The 20788-nt window shown below is 46.2% G+C and overlaps 1 protein-coding gene across 3 annotated transcripts in view; it reads left to right on the forward strand.

Moving 5' to 3' along the window:
- The window catches only part of CD58 (CD58 molecule), a 28340-nt gene extending 15905 nt beyond the window's left edge, over positions 1-12435 (forward strand). The window contains exons 5-11 of one of the 3 annotated variants that reach the window (XM_068958210.1): positions 614-670; positions 871-921; positions 1740-1808; positions 2276-2344; positions 3691-3759; positions 4227-4295; positions 7707-12435. In XM_068958210.1, coding sequence (XP_068814311.1) covers positions 614-670; positions 871-921; positions 1740-1808; positions 2276-2344; positions 3691-3759; positions 4227-4295; positions 7707-7720 — 398 coding nt within the window. In that variant the 3' untranslated portion in view covers positions 7721-12435. Of the gene's footprint in view, positions 1-613; positions 671-870; positions 922-1739; positions 1809-2275; positions 2345-3690; positions 3760-4226; positions 4327-7706 lie in introns of all 3 variants that reach the window. The other 2 variants (XM_068958220.1, XM_068958224.1) reach the window with 2 other exon arrangements.
- The last annotated feature ends 8353 nt before the right edge of the window (positions 12436-20788 follow it).

A 20788-nucleotide genomic window follows, 5' to 3' on the forward strand; every position in this document is an offset into this window, starting at 1 on the left:
GAAGCCATTTCCTATGTGCTGCAGTTTCCCATGTAGGAATTAAAGCCAGTGATTCCCTACACGATGGGGGTACTGTGAGAGTAGATCTGTAAATCCTCAGGAGACGCTTTGATTTTGTGATGAGGGCCGACAAACAGGTCAGAAGAGCCTTCGTTCACACCTCACATGTCGAAACAGCAGCTGGGGTCAAGTGTTTACAGCTCTAGATTGTTCCTGGACAGTGAAGAAGGGGAAATTCATCCATATTCGAAGTTGTTCCTCTGGCTTTTGTGGGTCCTTGACTTAGTCATGCTTTTGGGGGAAATGAAAGAATCATCTTTCTAGAGCTACATCTTTGAGGTTAGAGTGAGTAAATGGGAACTTTCCTGGCTGTGGTGGAGTTCATGGCTTTTCTTTGCCCCAGTATGATATTTCATTGGTCTCTTCCCCCAAGTCATCTATTCCATTGCGTGTGCTCAGTGAATATTCTTAATTTGTGGGGGGTGGAGACTGCGTGTCCTCAGTGAATATTCTTAATTTGTGGGGGGTGGAGACTGTCAGCTAGTTTCCAAAAGCACAGGATTTTATTTTTGAGTGATTTATCTAGGTTTTTGTTGTTGTTGTTTTGATGCAGTTAGGTGTGGATCTAAAAGAGGAAGATGTAAAAACAGTCATCAGACGAATGGCTCAGGTAAGAGAGCTGAATGTGTGTCATGAATGTGTGGAATTCAGACTGTTGCTTTAATTTGGTTGTAGGCTTGTAATTTTCTCTGTAGCAGTACAGTCTTTCATTGGAGAGGAGAAGGAGTGGGTTTTCTTTTGTTTTAGGGAGTACAGATTTTTTTTTTTCCAGGTCCTTAATACATATGTCCAAAAACTCATTTGTTACAGGAGAAGAGATGAAAATTTTAAATCAAGAGAGCCAAGATCAATCCATTTCAGGTACGAGATGTGAAATATGTATCGGGTCATTGCTTTTAACTGTCTGCCAATACTTCTGGTAGTACTTCTTGGGTTTAGCGGCTCTCTGTCTTTAACATTGGCTGTTGGTTGGAACGAGGAGTTTCATCTGCTCTTCCCATTTTTGCAGTGTGTAGATATTCTAAGTTAATCCTCAGTGTGAGCCTTCAAATCTCCGCTGAGGTGCAATAGTGGAGAATCACAGGAACCTGCGCTTTGTGTATGCGTTAGTGGGGTGGGGAGTTAACAACAGTGAATGGCCTGAGAGGAGCCTGGTCAACAGCTCTTTTCAGGGTGAATTCTCTTCTGACAGCGGAGAACAGGAGCTGGTCTTTGGAGGAGGGCTGGAAAAATGCTTCTGGGGACTTACTCTTTACTTGTTGGTTAGGGGCTTGTTTCTGTGCTGAAATATGAGATTACTATTCTACCTCTTTTACCAGCCTGTCCCATTCATATAAACTTATTCTTTCAGGAATTTGGTTTATCATTTTTCAAAACCCAGTATTAATCTGAAATGCACTGTACTCTGTGCGCGCGTGTGGCTCTCCAGCTGAGCGGTGGTCCTGGTGGGCTTTCTCAAAAGCTTGGGCTGTCCGTATGGGGTGGTGGCGCACGGGGCAGAGCGAGCGTGGGTGATGGCACGGAGCTGGGAGATGGTGCTGGCTTCCTGTAGGGCGTTGGTGGTGTTGGCTTCCTGATGCGTTGTGGCGGGCAGTTCACTTGACACAACGGGCAACACCTTGAAGTGGGCCATGGGACGCAGCGCTGGGGACTGGAGTTGCGCTCTGATCTCTCTGCAGATGTCTGCACTGCCCAGAAGAGCAGCCCGAGTGCCAGGCCGGCAGCTGAGCATGGCGTAAACGAGAGCGGTAAGCGCCTGTCCTGTGGCAGGACCTTTGTGCGTTGGCTTTTGCCTAGGGCTTCTCGTTGCAAAGCTATGGGTGGTGGTGCGGGCGCTGAGGGCCTTCTGGGCTTGGCCTCGGCAGGGCGTGGAAGGGAGGGAGAGGCCAGCGTGGAGTGCGGTATGGAGGAGAGCAGGGAGGCGTTCTGCGACGGGCACGTGTTGGGGGGCTGTTGATGGTGCTGAGCTGATGGCCCAGCTGTGAGTCTGATTGCTCTTGATTCCACGTTGGAGGAGTGCGCAGAGGACTCTGCAGCTGTGGGAGGCGTGACTGGGTGAAGGGTAACGGCCTGGGGGGAAAGGTCTGTCTGTCTTTTCCGCTGAGGCTCTTCCATACTGCCTCGCCACGTTCCCTGGCAAGGGCTGCTCTTAGTGTACGCGTGGGCAGTGGTGCGAGGTCCGGGATCTTCTGAGCGTTGCTTGTCCTCCTGGCAGGTGCCTCCCAGGTCGCAGGGGATGGAAGCGGGCAGCGTCTGAGTGGCTCTCGCAGCCCCAGCGAAGGAGGTATGTGAGGATGCTGGCCCACTTGCCATGGGAGGCTGTGCAGCCTAGAGCAGAGGCGTGGAGCGGCAGCGCTGGCGTGTGCTGGTCGGGACGATGCGTGTCGCCTGGCCCTTCTTGCTCCCGTGGAGAGGAGGGGCAGAGAAGAGCCGTCTGCTTGTCAGGCTGGGAGTGGGTTCTGTGGCGATGCTGAGCAGGGTGGTGGTTTACTGGAGAACCTATGTCGGTGTTGCGGTGGGCTTGTGGAAGAGCTGTTGGGAAGGTGCTGAGCTGTCGAAGGGCTGTGGGGAGCGAGGCAGGGCACTGGGGGACGGGTGTGATATTTCTGCGCCCGCAAGTCCCAGCCGTAGTGGGGAGTGGACGCGTTGCTGCGCGGGGCAAAGGAGCCTTTCCGAAGGGGAAAGCCCAGGTCCCCTTGGTGCATCCGAGGCAAAGGGGCCTATTGGCCGATGCTTAGCAGTAGGGGTGATGGAGGCAGCGTTTCAGGCTGCGAGTTGCTTCCTCTGCTGTTTCTTCCCCACCTGCGAAAGCGCGTGACCTGGAGAGCCTGGGCGAGGGTGAGGGAACGGTTTCCGAAGCCGTGAGATCCCTTGTGGTTGTTGGCCGTGCTGTGGTATGGGAGGGCAGGAGATGATGTCGAGGTGGAATGTGCCAGCATATCCTCCCCCCTCCCCGCCCCCAAGATCCCATGGGTGGTGCCTGCAATATGTGGGCGTTGCTCCTGGGTTAGGACGGTGCTTGCTGGAGCGCTGGCGTTTGGTTTGCGCTGCCTGTTGGGAGATCTCCGCAAGGAGCCTGCGGGCCCCCAGGTGCGCGCACGTGAGTCAGGAGGTGGGGGAAGCCCTTGAGAGGGCAGAGACCGTTTGCGGTCTGCCCTCGGTTTGTCGTTGCTGGCCCATGAGCGCTAGTGCAGACGTAGGCGCTTTGGTGACTGTTTCCATGGCAATTGCCGGGGGAGCACGAGCGTGCGTGAGCAAGGGGAAGCTTTGCCAGCTCCCATGGGTGTTTGCAGAGGCTGGTGCTCCCCGAAGCAGAGAGAAGCTGTCCTTCCCTGTGTCTGGTGGGAGAGGTTACTCTGTGCGCGCGTGTGGCTCTCCAGCTGAGCGGTGGTCCTGGTGGGCTTTCTCAAAAGCTTGGGCTGTCCGTATGGGGTGGTGGCGCACGGGGCAGAGCGAGCGTGGGTGATGGCACGGAGCTGGGAGATGGTGCTGGCTTCCTGTAGGGCGTTGGTGGTGTTGGCTTCCTGATGCGTTGTGGCGGGCAGTTCACTTGACACAACGGGCAACACCTTGAAGTGGGCCATGGGACGCAGTGCTGGGGACTGGAGTTGCGCTCTGATCTCTCTGCAGATGTCTGCACTGCCCAGAAGAGCAGCCCGAGTGCCAGGCCGGCAGCTGAGCATGGCGTAAACGAGAGCGGTAAGCGCCTGTCCTGTGGCAGGACCTTTGTGCGTTGGCTTTTGCCTAGGGCTTCTCGTTGCAAAGCTATGGGTGGTGGTGCGGGCGCTGAGGGCCTTCTGGGCTTGGCCTCGGCAGGGCGTGGAAGGGAGGGAGAGGCCAGCGTGGAGTGCGGTATGGAGGAGAGCGGGGAGGCGTTCTGCGACGGGCACGTGTTGGGGGGCTGTTGATGGTGCTGAGCTGATGGCCCAGCTGTGAGTCTGATTGCTCTTGATTCCACGTTGGAGGAGTGCGCAGAGGACTCTGCAGCCGTGGGAGGCGTGACTGGGTGAAGGGTAACGGCCTGGGGGGAAAGGTCTGTCTGTCTTTTCCGCTGAGGCTCTTCCATACTGCCTCGCCACGTTCCCTGGCAAGGGCTGCTCTTAGTGTACGCGTGGGCAGTGGTGCGAGGTCCGGGATCTTCTGAGCGTTGCTTGTCCTCCTGGCAGGTGCCTCCCAGGTCGCAGGGGATGGAAGCGGGCAGCGTCTGAGTGGCTCTCGCAGCCCCAGCGAAGGAGGTATGTGAGGATGCTGGCCCACTTGCCATGGGTATGTCAAAACGTGGAACTCTTATTAAAAGTACAACTACTGCACCCTAAATTTAGCTTCTAAAGCACTTTGTAGTATTGCAGAAAATCCTGCTGAATTCTTACCTGTGAAAAATGCAGAATGAATCAGGAAGATTCGAAGCAAAATAGTAGAAGAAGCAGTAGCATAGTGCTCTGTCAAAGTCTTTGTCTTTTTACATCCATGTAAGGGTACTACAGATTTTTTCCCTGACCTGGCAGGTGAAGAAACGGCAGCATGGAGAAGTGTAACTAGCTGCCAGTAATAATCATGGGTTTCTTGACTCGCAGGGGGTATAGCTGAAGTTCATGAGCTGCCTAGAAAAATGTCATTGCAGTCCTGTAAGATTTTCAAAAATAAACCTGTAAGCAAATATGCAATAGAACTTTCTTATTGCTGGTGTATCTGTGGAGCTTACACGGGTTAAGATGATAGTGAGGGCCACTGCTGAACCTTGAATCCATCTAATCAGGACTATCAACTTATCTGGGTGTGAGAGAGTTACTGGGATTCGCTGTAGTTCAGGCACACGTTAGGGAACTCTGCCTTCCTTGTGGGTGGGTGAAAACTGCTCCTTGTAGGCTACAGTTTTCATGCTGTAGAGCTTTGCTGCGCTTCCAGGATGCTGTAGAATAGCCATAGTTTAACTGAGAATTGGCTCGATTGTAAAGAGCATGAAGTAGTCTCCTGGAGCTTAGGACTCTGACAGCACTGACTGCTCTACATCAGAGCTAGTTAAAAAGTATTTGCCAAATAAGACATCTGTGAGGAGAAAGGTTTTGGAGGGATGTGAAATTATAGGTCAACTATAACAAGTAAGCTGCCTGGGGGAAGGAGGGAAGGGATGGAAAAAAGTGTTTTGGTATTTGCTGACTGAAAGGTTTGTTTCCAAATTTATTAGTGGAGACACCAGAACTGTTTTGTATTTTTGAAATTTTAAATGTTAAAGATAAAAATAAAGTCTGTATGATATGTGCACTGTAAGCCAGTGTGGATCAAAACATATTTGGAAAGAAATGAAGTTTGCAGGTTTGCAGAATTGCAAAACAATTCTCATTTCCTCAAAGCAATAGGAAACATGTCTGGTTTTGATTCTACCTAAAACTGGCACTCTTCTGTTTATATCGGTTATGGCATGAAACAAAACATTATTCAGCCATAGTTTACACAGTGCTTTTTATCAGTTTAATATGATTTATTTATTTATTACCCAAGGTATCTACCAAGTGTTTATGAATTACAGCCTGCACTGTGAGCAGAGTTAAACTTTCGCAAATGAAATGTGTTTTCTCACCAGTTTGGAGTATTCCTTCTTTCAATATGAGAATGAACTCTGTGGGTATAAGCACCTTTGCAATGGCACTGCTGTTTCCATACTGAGTGGCTGTACCTCTGTAGCTGTCCGATGTACATTTTGTGTGAGATTCCAGACTGCAAACTGAGGCAGACTGCAGGATGGGGACGCTTTGTGGTCTTCTGATTCTGTTAGAGGGAAGGTAACTTGTATGAGGAAAGCAGGCAGGGTAACTTCTCAGTGCCCCACGGAAGGATTTACTATGTCATGCCTGTTGTAATAGGCCTTAGTTAAGGGCAACTGTGAGAACTTCATACTGGTTTCTACTCTTTGTGATGTGGATAATCCCTTTAAAGATTCTCAAAACCTACAGGAATGTGCTGAGGCACCTTGGGGCTGCAGTTTTCTGTTCTGTTAGGTTTGATTCTGCTGAGTGACCAACTAATCCCGTTCAGATGTTCGCTGAAGACAATGTCAAAAGTGAAAACTCTCAGAATGAGTGGAACAAAGATGGGTGCAAGGATGAGAGTGAGTTAGGAATGAGGATAAGAAACCTGGCTGCATGATGCAGAAGACGCTGCCAATTTTAGAACGTAACAAAGGGCTGAATAGCTGAGGAGGAAGCTGTGGTATCTTTGAACAACTGAGTCAGATCCTATCAGTTGCCAATGACTAATACTGAAGACCAAATGAATTAAGTCAGTGTATTGGAACTTGGCTACATGACTTGCTGCTCTGCACGCATTACTTATTTGGCTAAGCTCTGCTGCTAGGTCATGCTTGCAGGTTTGGCATTTGAAATAGTTACTTTATTATGTTATGCATGGTTGCCACATTGCTGCACGGAGAAACATGTCAGAGGTAGCTGTGCTTTCTTTTATGCTGTTTGCAAGCTGTGTAACCCATTTCACATGTTCTGTAGGGTGCGTAGAGCCTGATGCTCATCACTAGAGCTATAAAATGAGAAGGGAACACTTGTTTTATTCAGGTCCTCTTACCTCACAGCAAATACCAGGTCCCCAGGCTGGCTGCTCTGTTACTTTTCTTTAGTCCCATGATCAAGCAGGCATAAGTCAGTTGTGGGTAAAGCAGTAAACCTGCTCAGGGTTTAGGGACAGAAATTGTAAAAAATACTCCAGGCCCATCCAGGAGCCCTGTGAGAACCAGACCAGGGACTTCTTTCTTCTTCTCATTGGCTATAGAGGAGATTGCCATGTGCTGCTCTCTTAGACTGCCTGCAGGTGTCTTGTGTTAGGTGGGAGTGATGCAGAGCTACGGACTAGTGGAAGGGAGGAGTAGTGCTATCAGAACAGGAGCAAAGGCTGAATGACCCAGGGTCTTGGCATGTCCAGATGGTTCCCCTTACACTGTTGCTGTGTGTGCAGTGAGAAAGAAACACTGATGTAAGTGGACCTTGTGTATGCGTTGTTGGAAATCAGCCTCATTTTATGCTGATACCTGTTGTGTGCAGTGAGTGAGGTTGGGTGCATAGTCTTGAACTTCCTGCCCTGTAACTCTCCTTTGGCTTCAGTTTCCCTGCTTGTCAAGAAAGAGCTCTATTTGCAATCCTCAAAGGAGAGAACTCCAGAAGCACCTGGCATTACTCTGTGGAAGGAATAGCAGCAGCATCACGTGGATGTGTAGTGCAAAGCTGGTACTAAGGTCATAAATCAGAATCTTTGCAGAAAAATGGTGTTGTAAGGGCCTAGTTTTGTGGTCCAAAGTCATGGAGTCAGAACAGCCTTGCAGATTACCAGCTGCTGCTTATCAGCTGGGTGGCAGTAACTGAGGAAGAATGTTATTAACCTGCTTCAGTTGCAAAGCCACATGTCTAACCTTGAACGTATCAACTGGGGTAAATAGGTAGTGGTTAGCAGCTACCACAGGTCACTAAGCTGCTGTGACTTGATTGTTTTGGATGAGGTAGCAATGGCTTAATTCATCTTCACGCTTTATTAATGTTTAAAGCCTGCAATGTTTTTGTATAACTAGTGAAATTTTGCTAACTAGAAAAGAAGATATAGTAATTTACCTGTTTGTTTGTTTGTTTGTTTTTCTTTTGCCCCAGATCTTAAGTCATAAACAGATAATTGCCGTGTGGACCAAACAGCGTTTTGACCGAATGGAAGAGAAGTGATTGAATTAAGTGGTGAAAGAGCCACTGTCTTTTTTTCTTGGAGGTTTTCCATTAGCACTGAAATCATCCATAAAGAAGTGTTTTGAAGACTGATTGAGCTGCTTCCAGTGCCTGTTTTTTTTTTTTCTTGGAATGGACGGCCTCCTTTTTTGGTGTCACTGCATGAAGATAAACAGGCTGAATCATGGAAAAAATCTCATTTTGTATTGTTTTGTATCAATTTCTAACAAACAGTGCTCTACTAATACAAAATATAAGAGCCAAGGCTGCTATTTTTATAACTGATATTTAGAGATTAACAGAGTTATATGCATACACATGAACGTGGATGAATGAAAAACTAATCAGCTTTCTATGCAACTTCAGATCAGTACTTTTTACAGTCAGAAGAAAGATGGTTCATCCTTCAATGGTTCCAAATGGATGGAAGTTTGCATGTACTAGTTTCAGTTCTTCAGCAGTAACTCAATGCTCCAGACAAATATTCTCCAAGATAGCTGACTCCGGGAGTCAGCAGAAGGCTGACAAATTGCGACCTTCTTCTGATGATGGCTGACTTCATGAGATAAAGCTACGGTTCAGTTTGATCTTGCGTTGGAACAAAAGCTGTGGGTTTTAGCAGCGTTCTGTTTTTTTTTTTTCTTGAACTTTTGATATTTTTTGCACTTTTATGTCTTTGAGGGGGATAGTTTTTTGTATCTTAGGTTCTGCTTCACATTATTCTAAGAGAATGACAACCTACTCATTTTTGAAGAATAATAATATGTTTTTAGATTGCTTGCGACTGGAGGGAAAAGTTGAAAGCCGAGCTCATGTATATGCTGAGGCTCAGAAAGAGGCAAAGAGAAAAGAATACCATGGATTACTGTTTTCAAAACATCAAGATATGGTGCTTAATTTGTGCCTTCTGCATGGTGTTTTTTTTTCTGGAAGTTGAAAGCCATTTCAGTTTGTGTTGAACTTGGTATTTGTACAGAAGCATGAAGGTTTGTCAAGAGATCAGAAACTCCCCCTTTGTCTTCCCTGTTGGACTGTGAATTATCTGCAAGGCAGGAATCAAATCCTGCTCTGTGTAGTAGCGTAGGAACATCCACACTCTTAGTACAAAGTAATTGGTCAGGGATTTGATCTGTAAATGGCTAGGAGTGGAAAGGGATTTTGGCATGGTGCTAAGTTCTGCTGTGCTACCTTGTCTGTAGGAAATCTTCAGGTGAAGTAGTTGATTATTAAATCTCTGAGCCAATTCCCTTGCAGATAAAGTCTACTTTTAGTACCTGTGATCCAATTTAAGGAATTGGTCCTGAATGGCATGATGTTAAGGCCTCATGTTTATGAATAAGGCGGTGAAAAGACCAGAAGCAGAGAGGGAACGTGAAGCAGTTTTAGAAATCATAGGAAAATTCGGGTTGGAAGGGACCTCAGGAGGTCATATAATTAATCCAAATTCCTGCTCAAAGCAGAGTCAACACTGAAATGAAATCAAGTTACTCAACGTTGTCTAGGCTGGTCTTGAAAACTTCCAAGGATGGAGACTGCACAGCTTTTCTGAGCAATCTATTTTACTGCCTGTCCTCATGTTGAAGAAGCTTGTCCTCATATCTAGTCTGAATCTCTCTTGTTTCAGCTTTTGCCTGTTTTCTCTTATCCTTCTCTTATCCCATGCACCGCTGTGAAGACCCTGGATCCATCTTCTTGATGATTGCCTCATAGGTACTGGAAGCTGCTGTTAGGTTCCCCACAGCCATCTCTTCTCCAGGTCTGAGCAAGCCTGGTGCCTGCAGCTTCTCATCACAGGGCAAGTGCTCCAGCACCTGACCGTCTTGGCAGCCCTCCTTTGAACTTGTGCCAATTTATCAATGCCTTTCTTGTTGAAGGGGTCCAAAACTGGATGCAGTATTCTAAATGTGGTCCAACAAGTGCTGAGTAGAGGGGGTTAATCACTTTCCTCAGTCTACTGGCTAAGCTCTTTTTAATACAACCTAGGATGCTGTTGGCCTTCGCTGCCAGGGCCCGCTACTGGCTCATGTTGAGCTTGCTGCCTACCAAGACTGCCCAGTCCTTTTCAGCAGAGCTCCCCCAGCCTGTATCATTGCAAGGAGTTCCTCCTTCCCAGTACTTTGCATTTGTCCTTGCTGAATTTTAACTTCTCTAGGTCTTGCTGAATGCCAGCCCTTTAGCTTATTGATTGGTTCTCCCCAATTTGGTGATACCTGCCGATTTCATAAGAGTGCACTCTGTTGTCTCCTCCAAGTCACTGATGGAAGATGTTAAACAGGACAAGTCCCAGAATAGACCCCTATTGTACTCCATTTGTCTTTTCCATCCAGGGAGAGTATGACTCATCAGCCGCTACCATCTGACCCCAGTCACCCAGCCAGTTCTTTACCTACCTATTTGTTCACCTGTCCAAATGTCCTAACTTAGATAAAAAATACTGTGGGAAATGGTGTCAAAAGCCTTGCTAAAGTCAAGGCATAAGACGTGCTCTACCCTCAGAAATCTGGTCATTTCCTCATCATAAAAGGCAATCAGGTTGGTTAGGCATTATTTAGCCTTGGTAAATATATACTGATTATTCCCAACTGCCTTCTCCTTCACAAGTCCAGAAATGTGTCCCAAGAGGACTTGCTCCATGATTTTCCCAGGGATTGAAGTGAGGCTGCGGGCTACAGGCCCCTGGGTTGACCTTCTGGCCTTTTTTGAAGATGCGTATGTTTCCCTTTCTTCAGTTTGTCAGGGACCTTCCCAATCTCCATGACCTTTCAAAGATGACTGCACCCTTGCAGTGGCATCAGCCAGCTCTCGCAGCAGCCTTGGTTACATCTGATCAGGTCCCATGGACTGGTATGGATCAAGTTCTCTCAAATTATCCTTAACTGCTGGTAGTTTTTCCTTGAACCCTTTTAATAAGCACAGAGGCCTGTGAGACCTTTTTAATAAATACTGAGGCAAGGAAGGCATTGAGTTATTAAGCCTTCCATCTGTGTCTTATGGCACTAAATTACCCACGTCATTCAGGAAAGGGCCTGTATTTTCCTTGTTTGTTCTTTTACAGTTAACATAGCAGCAGAAACTGCTTTTGTGCCCTTGTCCCTTGACAGTTTCAGCCCTTACTGAGTCCTGGCTTTCCTGACACTATCCCTACCTGACCAGGCAATGTTTCTGAATTCCTCCATTATAGCCTGTCCCTGCTTCCACCTCTTACATAAGTCCTTTTTGCATTGGAGCTTTGTTGGGAGTTCCCTGCTTAGTTGAGCTGATTTCCTGATATGTCTGTTTTTTTCCCCCTGAGTATTGGAATGGCCTGTTCTCATGCTTGGGAGAAGTCATCGTGAAAGGCCTGCCAAGTCTCTTGAGCAACTTTGCCCTTCAGAGCTGCCTCTCATAACATTCCATCTACTAATTTCCTGAAATAATTTTCAGTAAGCTGAAATTTGCTTTCCTGCAGTGCAGGGTCTGTACTGCTGCTTACCTTCCTCACACCACTCAGGATCTTGAACTCCATTATTTCGTGATCACTACTGCCAATGCAGTCATTCATTACCACATCTCCAGCCTGTTCTTCCATGTTAGTTAACAGCGGATACAACTGTGCATCACGTCTTCTTGGCCCATGCAGTACCTATATGAAGAAGTTGTCCCAGAAATCCTCCGGAAATCTTCTTTCCTGCTTGCATCCTACTGTTTTGCCTTTACAGCACATCAGGAAAGTTAAAAGTCCCCCCACTAAGTGCTGGAGATTTCTCATGTTGCTAAGTCTTTATCCACTTCCATACTCTGATGACGTGGTCTGTTACACACTACCATCACTATGCCGCCCTTACTGGCCGTTCTGATCCTGACCCACAAGCTTTCATACAATCTGTCACCCGTTCCATAGGAGAGCTCCATACAGTCAAGCCACCCTTTCACAGAAAGGGCAGCTGCTCTCCTTGTACACCTTGTCTGTCTTTCCTGAAAAGCTTGTACCCATCCAGCACAGCACTGCAGTCATGCGAGCTGCCTCATCATATCTCAGTTATTCCAGCAATGTCATAATTCTGTGAACTCACGCAGAGCTGTAATTCTTCCTGCTTGCTTCCCTGGCTGTGTGTCTTTACATACACTTGAGGTGGGTCTCCTTTTGCCCTGTTTTCTCACACCTGAGTTCTCCTTTGCTCCTGTCACCCTGCACTCTTTGCTTTCGACCCCTGACCTCCGCTACCTCCTCTAATTAGATCGTGATATCCCTTTCCCATCATTCTATTTTCAAGTTTTTCCCTACCAGATTGCCCAGCCTGTTGACAAAGATGTAATATTAGATAGCTCTGTAGGATTTTTAAGCTGCTACTGTGTGCTTTTTGTGGTAATAAAACCCAAGAAGTGCATAACTTAAAGAGTAAGGAAGGATCTCCTTAAGAGAAGGATCATAGGTAACTTATGCCCATGCCCTGTCCTTTTCTGTTGGACAAAGTATATGCCCCACAGAAAACTTGAAGTCTCTTCTTAGTGCCACACATACCACTTCGATTTTTACCTGTGTCCCCACAGCTTCTTCTGCTTTTGCAACTGCACTGCAGGAATGTTAAACAATACATTTGGTTTGAGCTAGACAATCTTACTCTGTTGCTCTCTGTAAATATTTGCTCATAATTTATTAAAAGACCTATGTAAAAATGTACAGACATTGCACTATCTTTTTAGAATATATGAATGCATACACTTTTTGTTTAATCTTCCAGTTCAGCAACTGATCACCAAAACAGTGCATCTTTAACCCTAAGTCATTTTTGGCAAGTCACACAGCTCCTGCCCCAAGCATCCTTCTCCATTGCACCTTCAACAGGTTTATCAGGATGATGTTAACAAGTTCCAGCTCATCTAATATGCTGCGTCCATCTCATGCAATTTAATATTAAACAGGATGCAAAAGTCTTGCATAGGGTATGATTTTGAAAATTCCTTGACACCTGAGGATATCTACTTTGTTTCCAAAGCAAAAACCCACAGCCTTCAAAAACAGCGGTTAATTAGCTCTTATAGAGAAGAATTCAACATAATTTGTGGAATTTGGGGTTTTGGCAGAAGTAGAGAAACTCGCTTTATGGCAGGCTGGCATAAGACCAAGAACTACAGCCTCTCCAGTGCCTCGTTGCCTGTTTACTCCCATCCACTTTGCACAGCTTTGGCTGTGCATGTGAGTGGTTTCTACTAAGGCTGTAAAGCATAGACTTGGCAATTTTCAAAGCAAGATTGAAGCTCACAAAGTATTTTTGTTTACTTTTTAAAATGGATAGTTATTTCTTTTTAAGAGGAATGTGAAGAGAGACATTTGAAAGAAGGGACCCGGCTGATTTGCCGCCAGTTCTGGTGACAGCATTTACAGTGCTATTTCCCGTGTCCCTCTCTTTGAATGTCTCCTGCACAATAATTAAGGAAGAATAAACATTCCCTCTGCAAAAAAATTGTATCCAGTCTTACTTTGCAATGAATATAAAAATGAGCATCTTTCAGTAGCAGTGGCCAGAAATTCTCTTTAGAAGCAAACAGTTACTTCTGTGGTGTGTGACTTGAGTCCAGGAAATGCTGACTCTATTCTAGAAAGTGCGCCTGCCCTCTGACACCCAAGAGTTCCAGCAGTTGCTAATGTCAAGATGTGAGTATTACTAGTAACAGAAACTGATGTGTAGGAGCTGCTGATAAATACTTGCTTTACTCATACTACTCATTCCAGTTGATGCCTTGGGCCTGGCCCTCCTTTTCTTTATACTGATTTTGACTTACGGAAACGACGACTTGCAGGAAACGTTGCTTCTTGTTTATCCCAGAATAACTGAGATCAGAACTAGGGTGCTCGTGTAGAAATGATTTTGTGGGTGTTGGCTATTAAACCACAGTAATGAATGCAGCTGTGTTTGTGGTGACATATATAAACTAGCTTTCAGATATTTGCAGGCACCCTTTCCTGGATCTAGCTGCACTAGTTGAAAAATTACACCATTCCTGTTTTGTCGTTGGCCGTATGACTATTGGAAAAGTTCTCTGATCAAATGCAGTGTGAAAGAAGCTGTGTCAGTTGAAAGAGCCTTCGATTCCTGACAGCTAGCTTTTCACAGAGCTTTTCAGGCAGAGTAGAAAGGGCCCTGGCTTCCAGCAGCAGGGTTAGAGCAAAAGCAAGGGACAGCGGGAACATCAGCAGGCAGCGTATAACAGTCTGCTCACTAGACTTGCATCCATGACTTAAAACTATGGGCTGATAAGACCTGCCAGAGTGCAAGGAGGTGATGCAAACCCTATGTGAGATGCTGCTGCTGGAACGTAAGTTTGCAATGATCTTTAAGCAGTAGCAGACAAACTTACTGACACCCGAAGCATCAAGGAGGAGGTGAGCTTGTGTGATCCCACTGTCTCTGGGTGCACCTAAAACTGCAGCATAGGCACAGTGACATGAAACCGTTTTAAGGACCCTGATTAGCACGTGAATAAAACTTTGAAGAGCTTTGCCTTGGTGCTGGACCTCAAGAGGGCTTTATTCCTGCCTGTCCTTAAGTACCTTGCAATATTGCCTCAGGTTTATCTTTCCCTCTCAGAAGAGAGAGATGCCAGTTTTGTGGGCTGTCTTGGCGTGAAAGTGATATGGGTCTGAGTGTAGGAAGGCTTGGCTGGTGGGTGATGCAGTTTGCCCTCTTGGCTATTGAGGGCACAAAGTGAAAGGAGCTGAGCAGAGCTGACCCATGGGACACTGTGTGGACTACTGTGACTTGGCTAGCTCAGTCATGGGAGAGGTCAATGTATCCTATGCCCAAGCAGGAGTCTGGCTTTCTGCTTTGTCAAGTTTTACACGACCCAAATAATGCAGCTTCTGCTTGACCCCTGTTAGATATCTGCGGAAGGGTATGTGAGTCCCAAAACTCATCTGTTTTTTTCTAGCTTTTAGAGAGTCAAGCTGTGCCTATCTACTTAGAAAATTAATCCTCAGCCTTACAAATCTGAAGTTTCTCTTGTATTTAGGCTGCGTTTTCCTCTTCTGCTTTGCTCCTATAATGTCTAGTTACGCTTGTTTGCCATTTCTCTTCTCTGAGGGATTGAGTGGTCTTGGAGCATGCATTTTTGAGTCTCCTTTTATCCTTGTTTGGTTCTCTGTGGGGAAAAAAACCAAGAGGAGAGCTGAGAATTGGAAGATGGAACAGAGGGGAGGTGAGTGGTGAACGATAAGCAGAGGGAAGTGCAGGTAAGGTTCATGAATTCTTATTTACAGTAGTGCAAAACAGAGTGCTTTTCAGGGCTCCAGTGGCAAATTTGTATCCAACCGATCTCTTGAAATGCTTGCCTTGACTGTGCCCTGCAGTCCTGGCAACACTGCAGGCCTTTCCTGGCTGTTGATGCTGTCGTTTCCCTGCTAGTTCTGATTGAGAATTGCATGTTCAGAAGCTTCACTTCTAGTTGGAGTTCTCAGTTTTGGGTGACTGTTAAACTAACCTAAATAACTAAATTAAGTAAATTTATTAAGGTTCCTTGGTGGTGATGTTATCTGTCACTCCAGCCAGAGGACTATCCCAGAGAGACCACATAAAGGTGGAAAAAAAGGCAAGATGTTTTAGGTGCCAGAGCAGCAGCCCGAAAGTTCTGTTTCTAGGTGGTGTTGCTCTGCCTGGTGACTGACGGGCCCCTTGCCTGGGGCTGAGAATAACCTGATGTTAGAACAGAGCATATGGAGAATAACTGCAATGTGTGGGGTTATTCTCAGGTTCCTGCACAACCTACCCCTCTGTGCTTTGGAGAGGGAAGGTTTGCAGGGAAGGCCGTTGATCTGGTCAGAGCGGGAGAGAAAAGGGCTTCTGAGAAAAAATTGCCTATGGATGAGGCATTTTGCCTGCAGAGCTGTAGGAAGCAGGATCCTACCCGCTTTGTCAGACAAGGTGCATTTGGTAAGGATGGGGGAAGCTCACTCTGTGGGATGTTTTGTTGCTGATGTTTTCAAGGGCCAATAAGAATTTTTTTCTGGAGGGATTAGAAATTGGCTGAGACGCTCAAGGTTTTTTTCTTTGTGCTATCAGAGGGAGGGGCCTGGACCCTTGGGGGAAATTATCTCAGAAGCGTCATAATGTTTTAAGGGTAATGCAAGGCCCAGCAGGCAAGGTGGGCCAAAGTCCAGACATCAAAAGAAGAAAGCTATAAGGAATTGGCTGCAGGGCTTTGAGGTATGGCTGAAGGCCAGCCCAGAGCTGGAGGACTTTAGCCTTGCAAAAAGATATGCTGACCCAGGGTTACTGCGGACCAAATTTCCCATTACCCATAGACTGCTGGTGTCCTAGGCTTGTGTGCCAAGTTCTGGGAGCCCTTCCACTTCCCACATCCGCTGCTTCTCCTTTCCAGTCCATCAGTAAGAGCAGACTAGCCCCAGGGCAGCAAAATTTTACCAGTGTTGTTGAGGAGTGGCGGAGACTGCATGCAAAGTTTTATTGTTATATATCCTCACACAGTTGCTAAGTTACTTCTGCTCCAAAGCTTGCCAGTACTGACAGAAGAGTCTCGTTGGCTTACAGTGGGTGTGGAACTGGTGCCTGTGGCCAATCTCACAGGAAAAAAAAGTCAGAGGAAATAATACCTAGTTTGGGATCACGGTCATATGGTCCCCAAATATGTCATTGCATCAAATGCAACCAGATTATGCTGTTCTTTGTCTCTGTCAGAGCACTGGACCATGAGCTTGGCTCTATCGCACCAGTTAAATATGAAACTCCTCTGGTTCAGCTCTGCAGCGTATCAGCCAGAACTGATTTAATACTCTTCTTCTAATCATAGTAGCAGCAACAAGTATTTGGTGAATTAAAACACCATAATGAATGTACTCCATGTTAATATTTCAGCATTACTGGGTTGTTTTTCAATTATCTTTTTCTAGAGCTGAATAAACGATGGAGAAAGTTCATTATTCTAGCAAAATCGAACACTGAGAGATTAGAGGAAGCTAGATTTAAGATTTCCTGCACAATCTTCACTTATTCCCCCTGTACTTACACATTCTGAAAATGACATTGGTATTTTCAGTAGATCCCTGTCTCTGGCAGTAAATGGACCCTGCTTCAACATTTCATTTTATTTTATGTAGCCCCTGCCTTTCTTTATTAGGCATAATCCAAGACCTATTCTGAAATAATTCACTTTCCTTTTGGTGCTTTTGAGTTTTAATGTTTAAGCCATAGCATCTGACCATTTCATAAACTCTCAGGGTCTTTCCACCCCTACTCTCCAAAGGTAGGTGATGGTATCGTCCCCTTTTTACAGATGGGAAAAGTGAGAGACAATGAAATTATGACCAAGTCTGTAGGATGTGTTCAGTGATTAAGGGAATATGTAGTCATATGACTAAGTCTTGGCTTTCCATCATGCTCGTGTCATTTTGGGGCCATCATATGGTTAAGGCAAGCAGCCAGAGATTATACTAGCACTTACTCTTACTGCACATGTGGGGAAATGGGGAATATACAAATAGCTGCTGAATGGCAGTCTGTTTATGAGTTCTGTCTGGTGGTGAAACTCTGTGTTTAGGCACAGATAAGATAAGGTTCCCTGCGCTTTTTTTTCCTCCCCATCTACGAGAAAGAGTAATGGTGCATTCAGGAGAACTGTTATTTTTAAGTGAGCTGTGCGAGCTGGTGCTTTGACTTGTTAAGTAAAGAGCAGTGGTGCTAGGAAATCTTGTGCTTTGGGTGTGTGCAAATGCTTATGTTCTGTACGTGCGCATATAAACGTCTGCATCTGTGTATCGTGCACTGCTCATGGAGGAGAGGGAAATATGATGAAGTAGTAAATTATTAGCCTCTTAGTGCACTGGAGTTTTTAGAGTAGAAAGTATTTAAGTTACTGGAGTATTTGCCAGAAGATCAGTGCTTGTACTGGTCTGTGAAGTGTTTGGGCTCTGTTTCTGAGGTTTATCAGTCTCTACTGAAAGGTGCTGGTGCAGCTGTGGTAAGAGGGGTGTTACCATCTGCTGAGACAGTAGGATGGTTAAAGTCTGGGGGGCTGCAGGCCCAACACAAGCATTTAGCCAGTGTCTACCTTAAACATGTATTCAGCTCTGAATATTTTGGGTTTGTATAGAGCACAGAGGAGCTCAAATATCAGCAGAGATAACATCCAGTTCTTCAGGAAGGCCTTACTGTTGTTTTTGTCTGCCTGCCCACCTCCTGCCCACATCGACCCTATTTATGCTGAGGATGCAAAGTGCCAGCCTGATGGTTCATGTGGCAAAATAGCAAACAACTGCAAATTATGTGAAGTCTCTAGCTGAGGCTGACTAACATGGCACCACCTGCCACCAGTGAGAAAACATGGGCCAGTGAGTGTTCGAGAGATGGAGTTTGCTGTTTCAGCCCTTGGCAGATCTGGGCAGATGCATACATCCTTCTTTGCCATTACCAATTTTATCCATTTAGACTTCATGGCCTTAGGAACAGAGCCTCTTTCCTACTCTGCTTGTGTGTGCGTGTGTGTGTGTGTGTGTGTGTGTGCGCGCGTAGGTTCAGGAGGACACCATCCCAATCTTCTGCTAGAACTCCATGTTCTTTCATACACTACATTCACAAATTAGGTGATACACTACCTGTTTTTTTTCATTCATATCTAAATTGTCTCCAAATATTGAGGCTGAGGTCTAAGTCTAATGTAATACATTGTTATATTTCTGCAGAGGTGGCACAACATTTCTACGTTATTGCACTGAAGATCATTCCTTTGGGGTTCCATTTTTTCGTACTCCTCGTTTCCTGAGCATCCAAGACACTACCTCTGTGTTGAGAACTGTTTCACCTGCAACGTCATTTCTCTCACCCAGCACATTGTAGTTCTTTAATTAGTAAAGGAAGCAAGAGGACAGAGATTTTCACACCTGTTCCACCCATTCTCCCTAACAGTAGTGTATTGGCATTTTGAGTAGGATCCTGTTAAAGTATCTAAAATAAAGGACACAGCTTTCAAATGCTCTCAGTGATTTGGGGTGCCTTATGCTCTTAGCAGCCATCATTTGACAGGTTAAGGGGCTTGCTGGGATTACACTATCCAGAATCTGGACTTTCACAGGGAGCTACATAATCAAAACTGCATGGGTTATTCCAAAGTAACCAAGTCACCCATACCCTTGAGATTGGCTTAAAAATCGCAAAACTTTAAAAACTAAAGAAAGATCATGAATGGCGTGGGGCTGGGGATCCAATAAATACAAATATCAGACTGATTCATAAAGCTGGGACACCTTGTTTGCCACTTCAGTGGCAGGTCTGTGGCAGGGCAGAAACAGCCCAGCTGGACGAGCTGCTCTTACCTAGACGTGTTTTCCTGAACTTAACTGCAAGTTCATCCTCTGTTGGAAAATTTCAAAGTGCTTCTGATGTAACCAGCCACCAGGCACCGCTCTAGCATCAGCAATTACTTTGCTGCTGTGGCATCTGCTTGACAAGAGCTCCTCACAGTGCCTGCCAGCTCCTTTCTGCGGCTGACAGCTGATGGTGGGACCATAGCTCGAAGTCCAGGCAGGGCCCGAGGGGGGTTTCAGCCAGGCACTGTGGGTATTTACCTGGGCCCTGACACTGGGAAGGCATTCCCACAGGATTTGCACTTGGTCACTGCAAGTGCCAAAGCTGGCACAAGTCTGGGATTTCTGCATTTCTCTCCGCAGGAGTGCTCAGGAGTTACCTGAGCAGATTCTCAAGGAAACTGGGAAAATGGGTTTCCTCAGGAAAGGCTTTTGCTTAAAGAATTGGACTTCAGCCGTCAGAGTTTCCAGGGACTTACAGATGTTGTGCCCTCATACCTGCACAGTTTGTATACCCCCCCTCAGGCACATCCAGACATGACCATACAGGTTTCACTCCCAGACTATTGAAGCAGCCCACAGCCTGTATATTTCAGGCTGTAGTTAACTACAGCCTGATTTAACTACTGGCTGTAGTTAAATCTCTCAACCACAGAAGTAGTTTGAACACGTACAACTGAACTGGTGATAGCGGCAGGGGGAGCTGGAACTCACTGAAGTTATTCTGTTCTGTCTTCTGGGCTTAGAACCGAGCAGGTCTAACCCTGCCTATCTGAGGCTTTAGGGGAGGGAAGTGTAGGAAGAGGGCAGAGAAAGTCTGCAAAAGGCACAGCTTTGCCAGTCAGAAACAGTTGAGTGACCTTTCTGTGATCTGGACTGAAGTGGGACAATTTCCTGTGTGTGCTGACGTTTTCTCCAGCCCTGTGCTCTGGCCACTTTCTTCATCATAATTGCTTTTTGCATTGTTGGTTTTTCCCTCCTAACTCTGTTCTCTTTCCCTTCAGCATCTCCTTGCCAGGGAGCCCTTGGCAGTAACCCAGCCAACACAGGAGAAACGAAAAGGATGGCCATGGCTCTGCTTTCCTGTCCTAGCCTTCCCTTTCCTGTAGGCTGGGTCTGGCTTATCTAAGATCTCATGCCCTTCTAGCTTCTCTTTGAGAAGAGGAAGGTGTGAGGGTCCTTTTCATCTTTGCTTTTTCTCTTCCCTTCTCTTCCTTTCTTGAAATATCAGGAAGACCTGATTTGGTCTTCCTGTGTGCTCTTCCTGGTAGGTCTGCGGGGTACTCTGAGCTTGACTGCTGCGGGGTCTCACACCCTGACCGGAGCAGCAGGAGAGTCAGATGGTCAATGGCACCGCTTTTCTTAGCCACGTTTTGTTCATCATTGCGTTAGTGTGTTGATGCAGTTGTAGCTTGTAAAGAGCACTTAGGGAGTCTGACTCAATTTTCCCTCCCCTCTCCTCTGCCTCACTCTTGCTCTCCTGTCTTTCATTTGTTCCTGTTTTTGTCATGATCTACACTGCACAGACTGGAGACTTTTAGGCTCCAAAAGACCTGCCTTTCTAACGTGAGAAAGCAAGTGGAAAAACACTTAATCTTTTTCCCTTGGACTGAAATCTACAGGCTCCTTAATTTATTATGAAGACACAAAAAAGGGCACAAGCTGCAGTTCTTTTCCCTAGACGGTCATCTTTAAGAGGGGAAGACAATTGAGATTTACA

This window comes from Struthio camelus, chromosome 1 (assembly GCF_040807025.1).
Source record: "Struthio camelus isolate bStrCam1 chromosome 1, bStrCam1.hap1, whole genome shotgun sequence".
NCBI classification, from domain to species: Eukaryota; Metazoa; Chordata; class Aves; order Struthioniformes; family Struthionidae; genus Struthio; species Struthio camelus.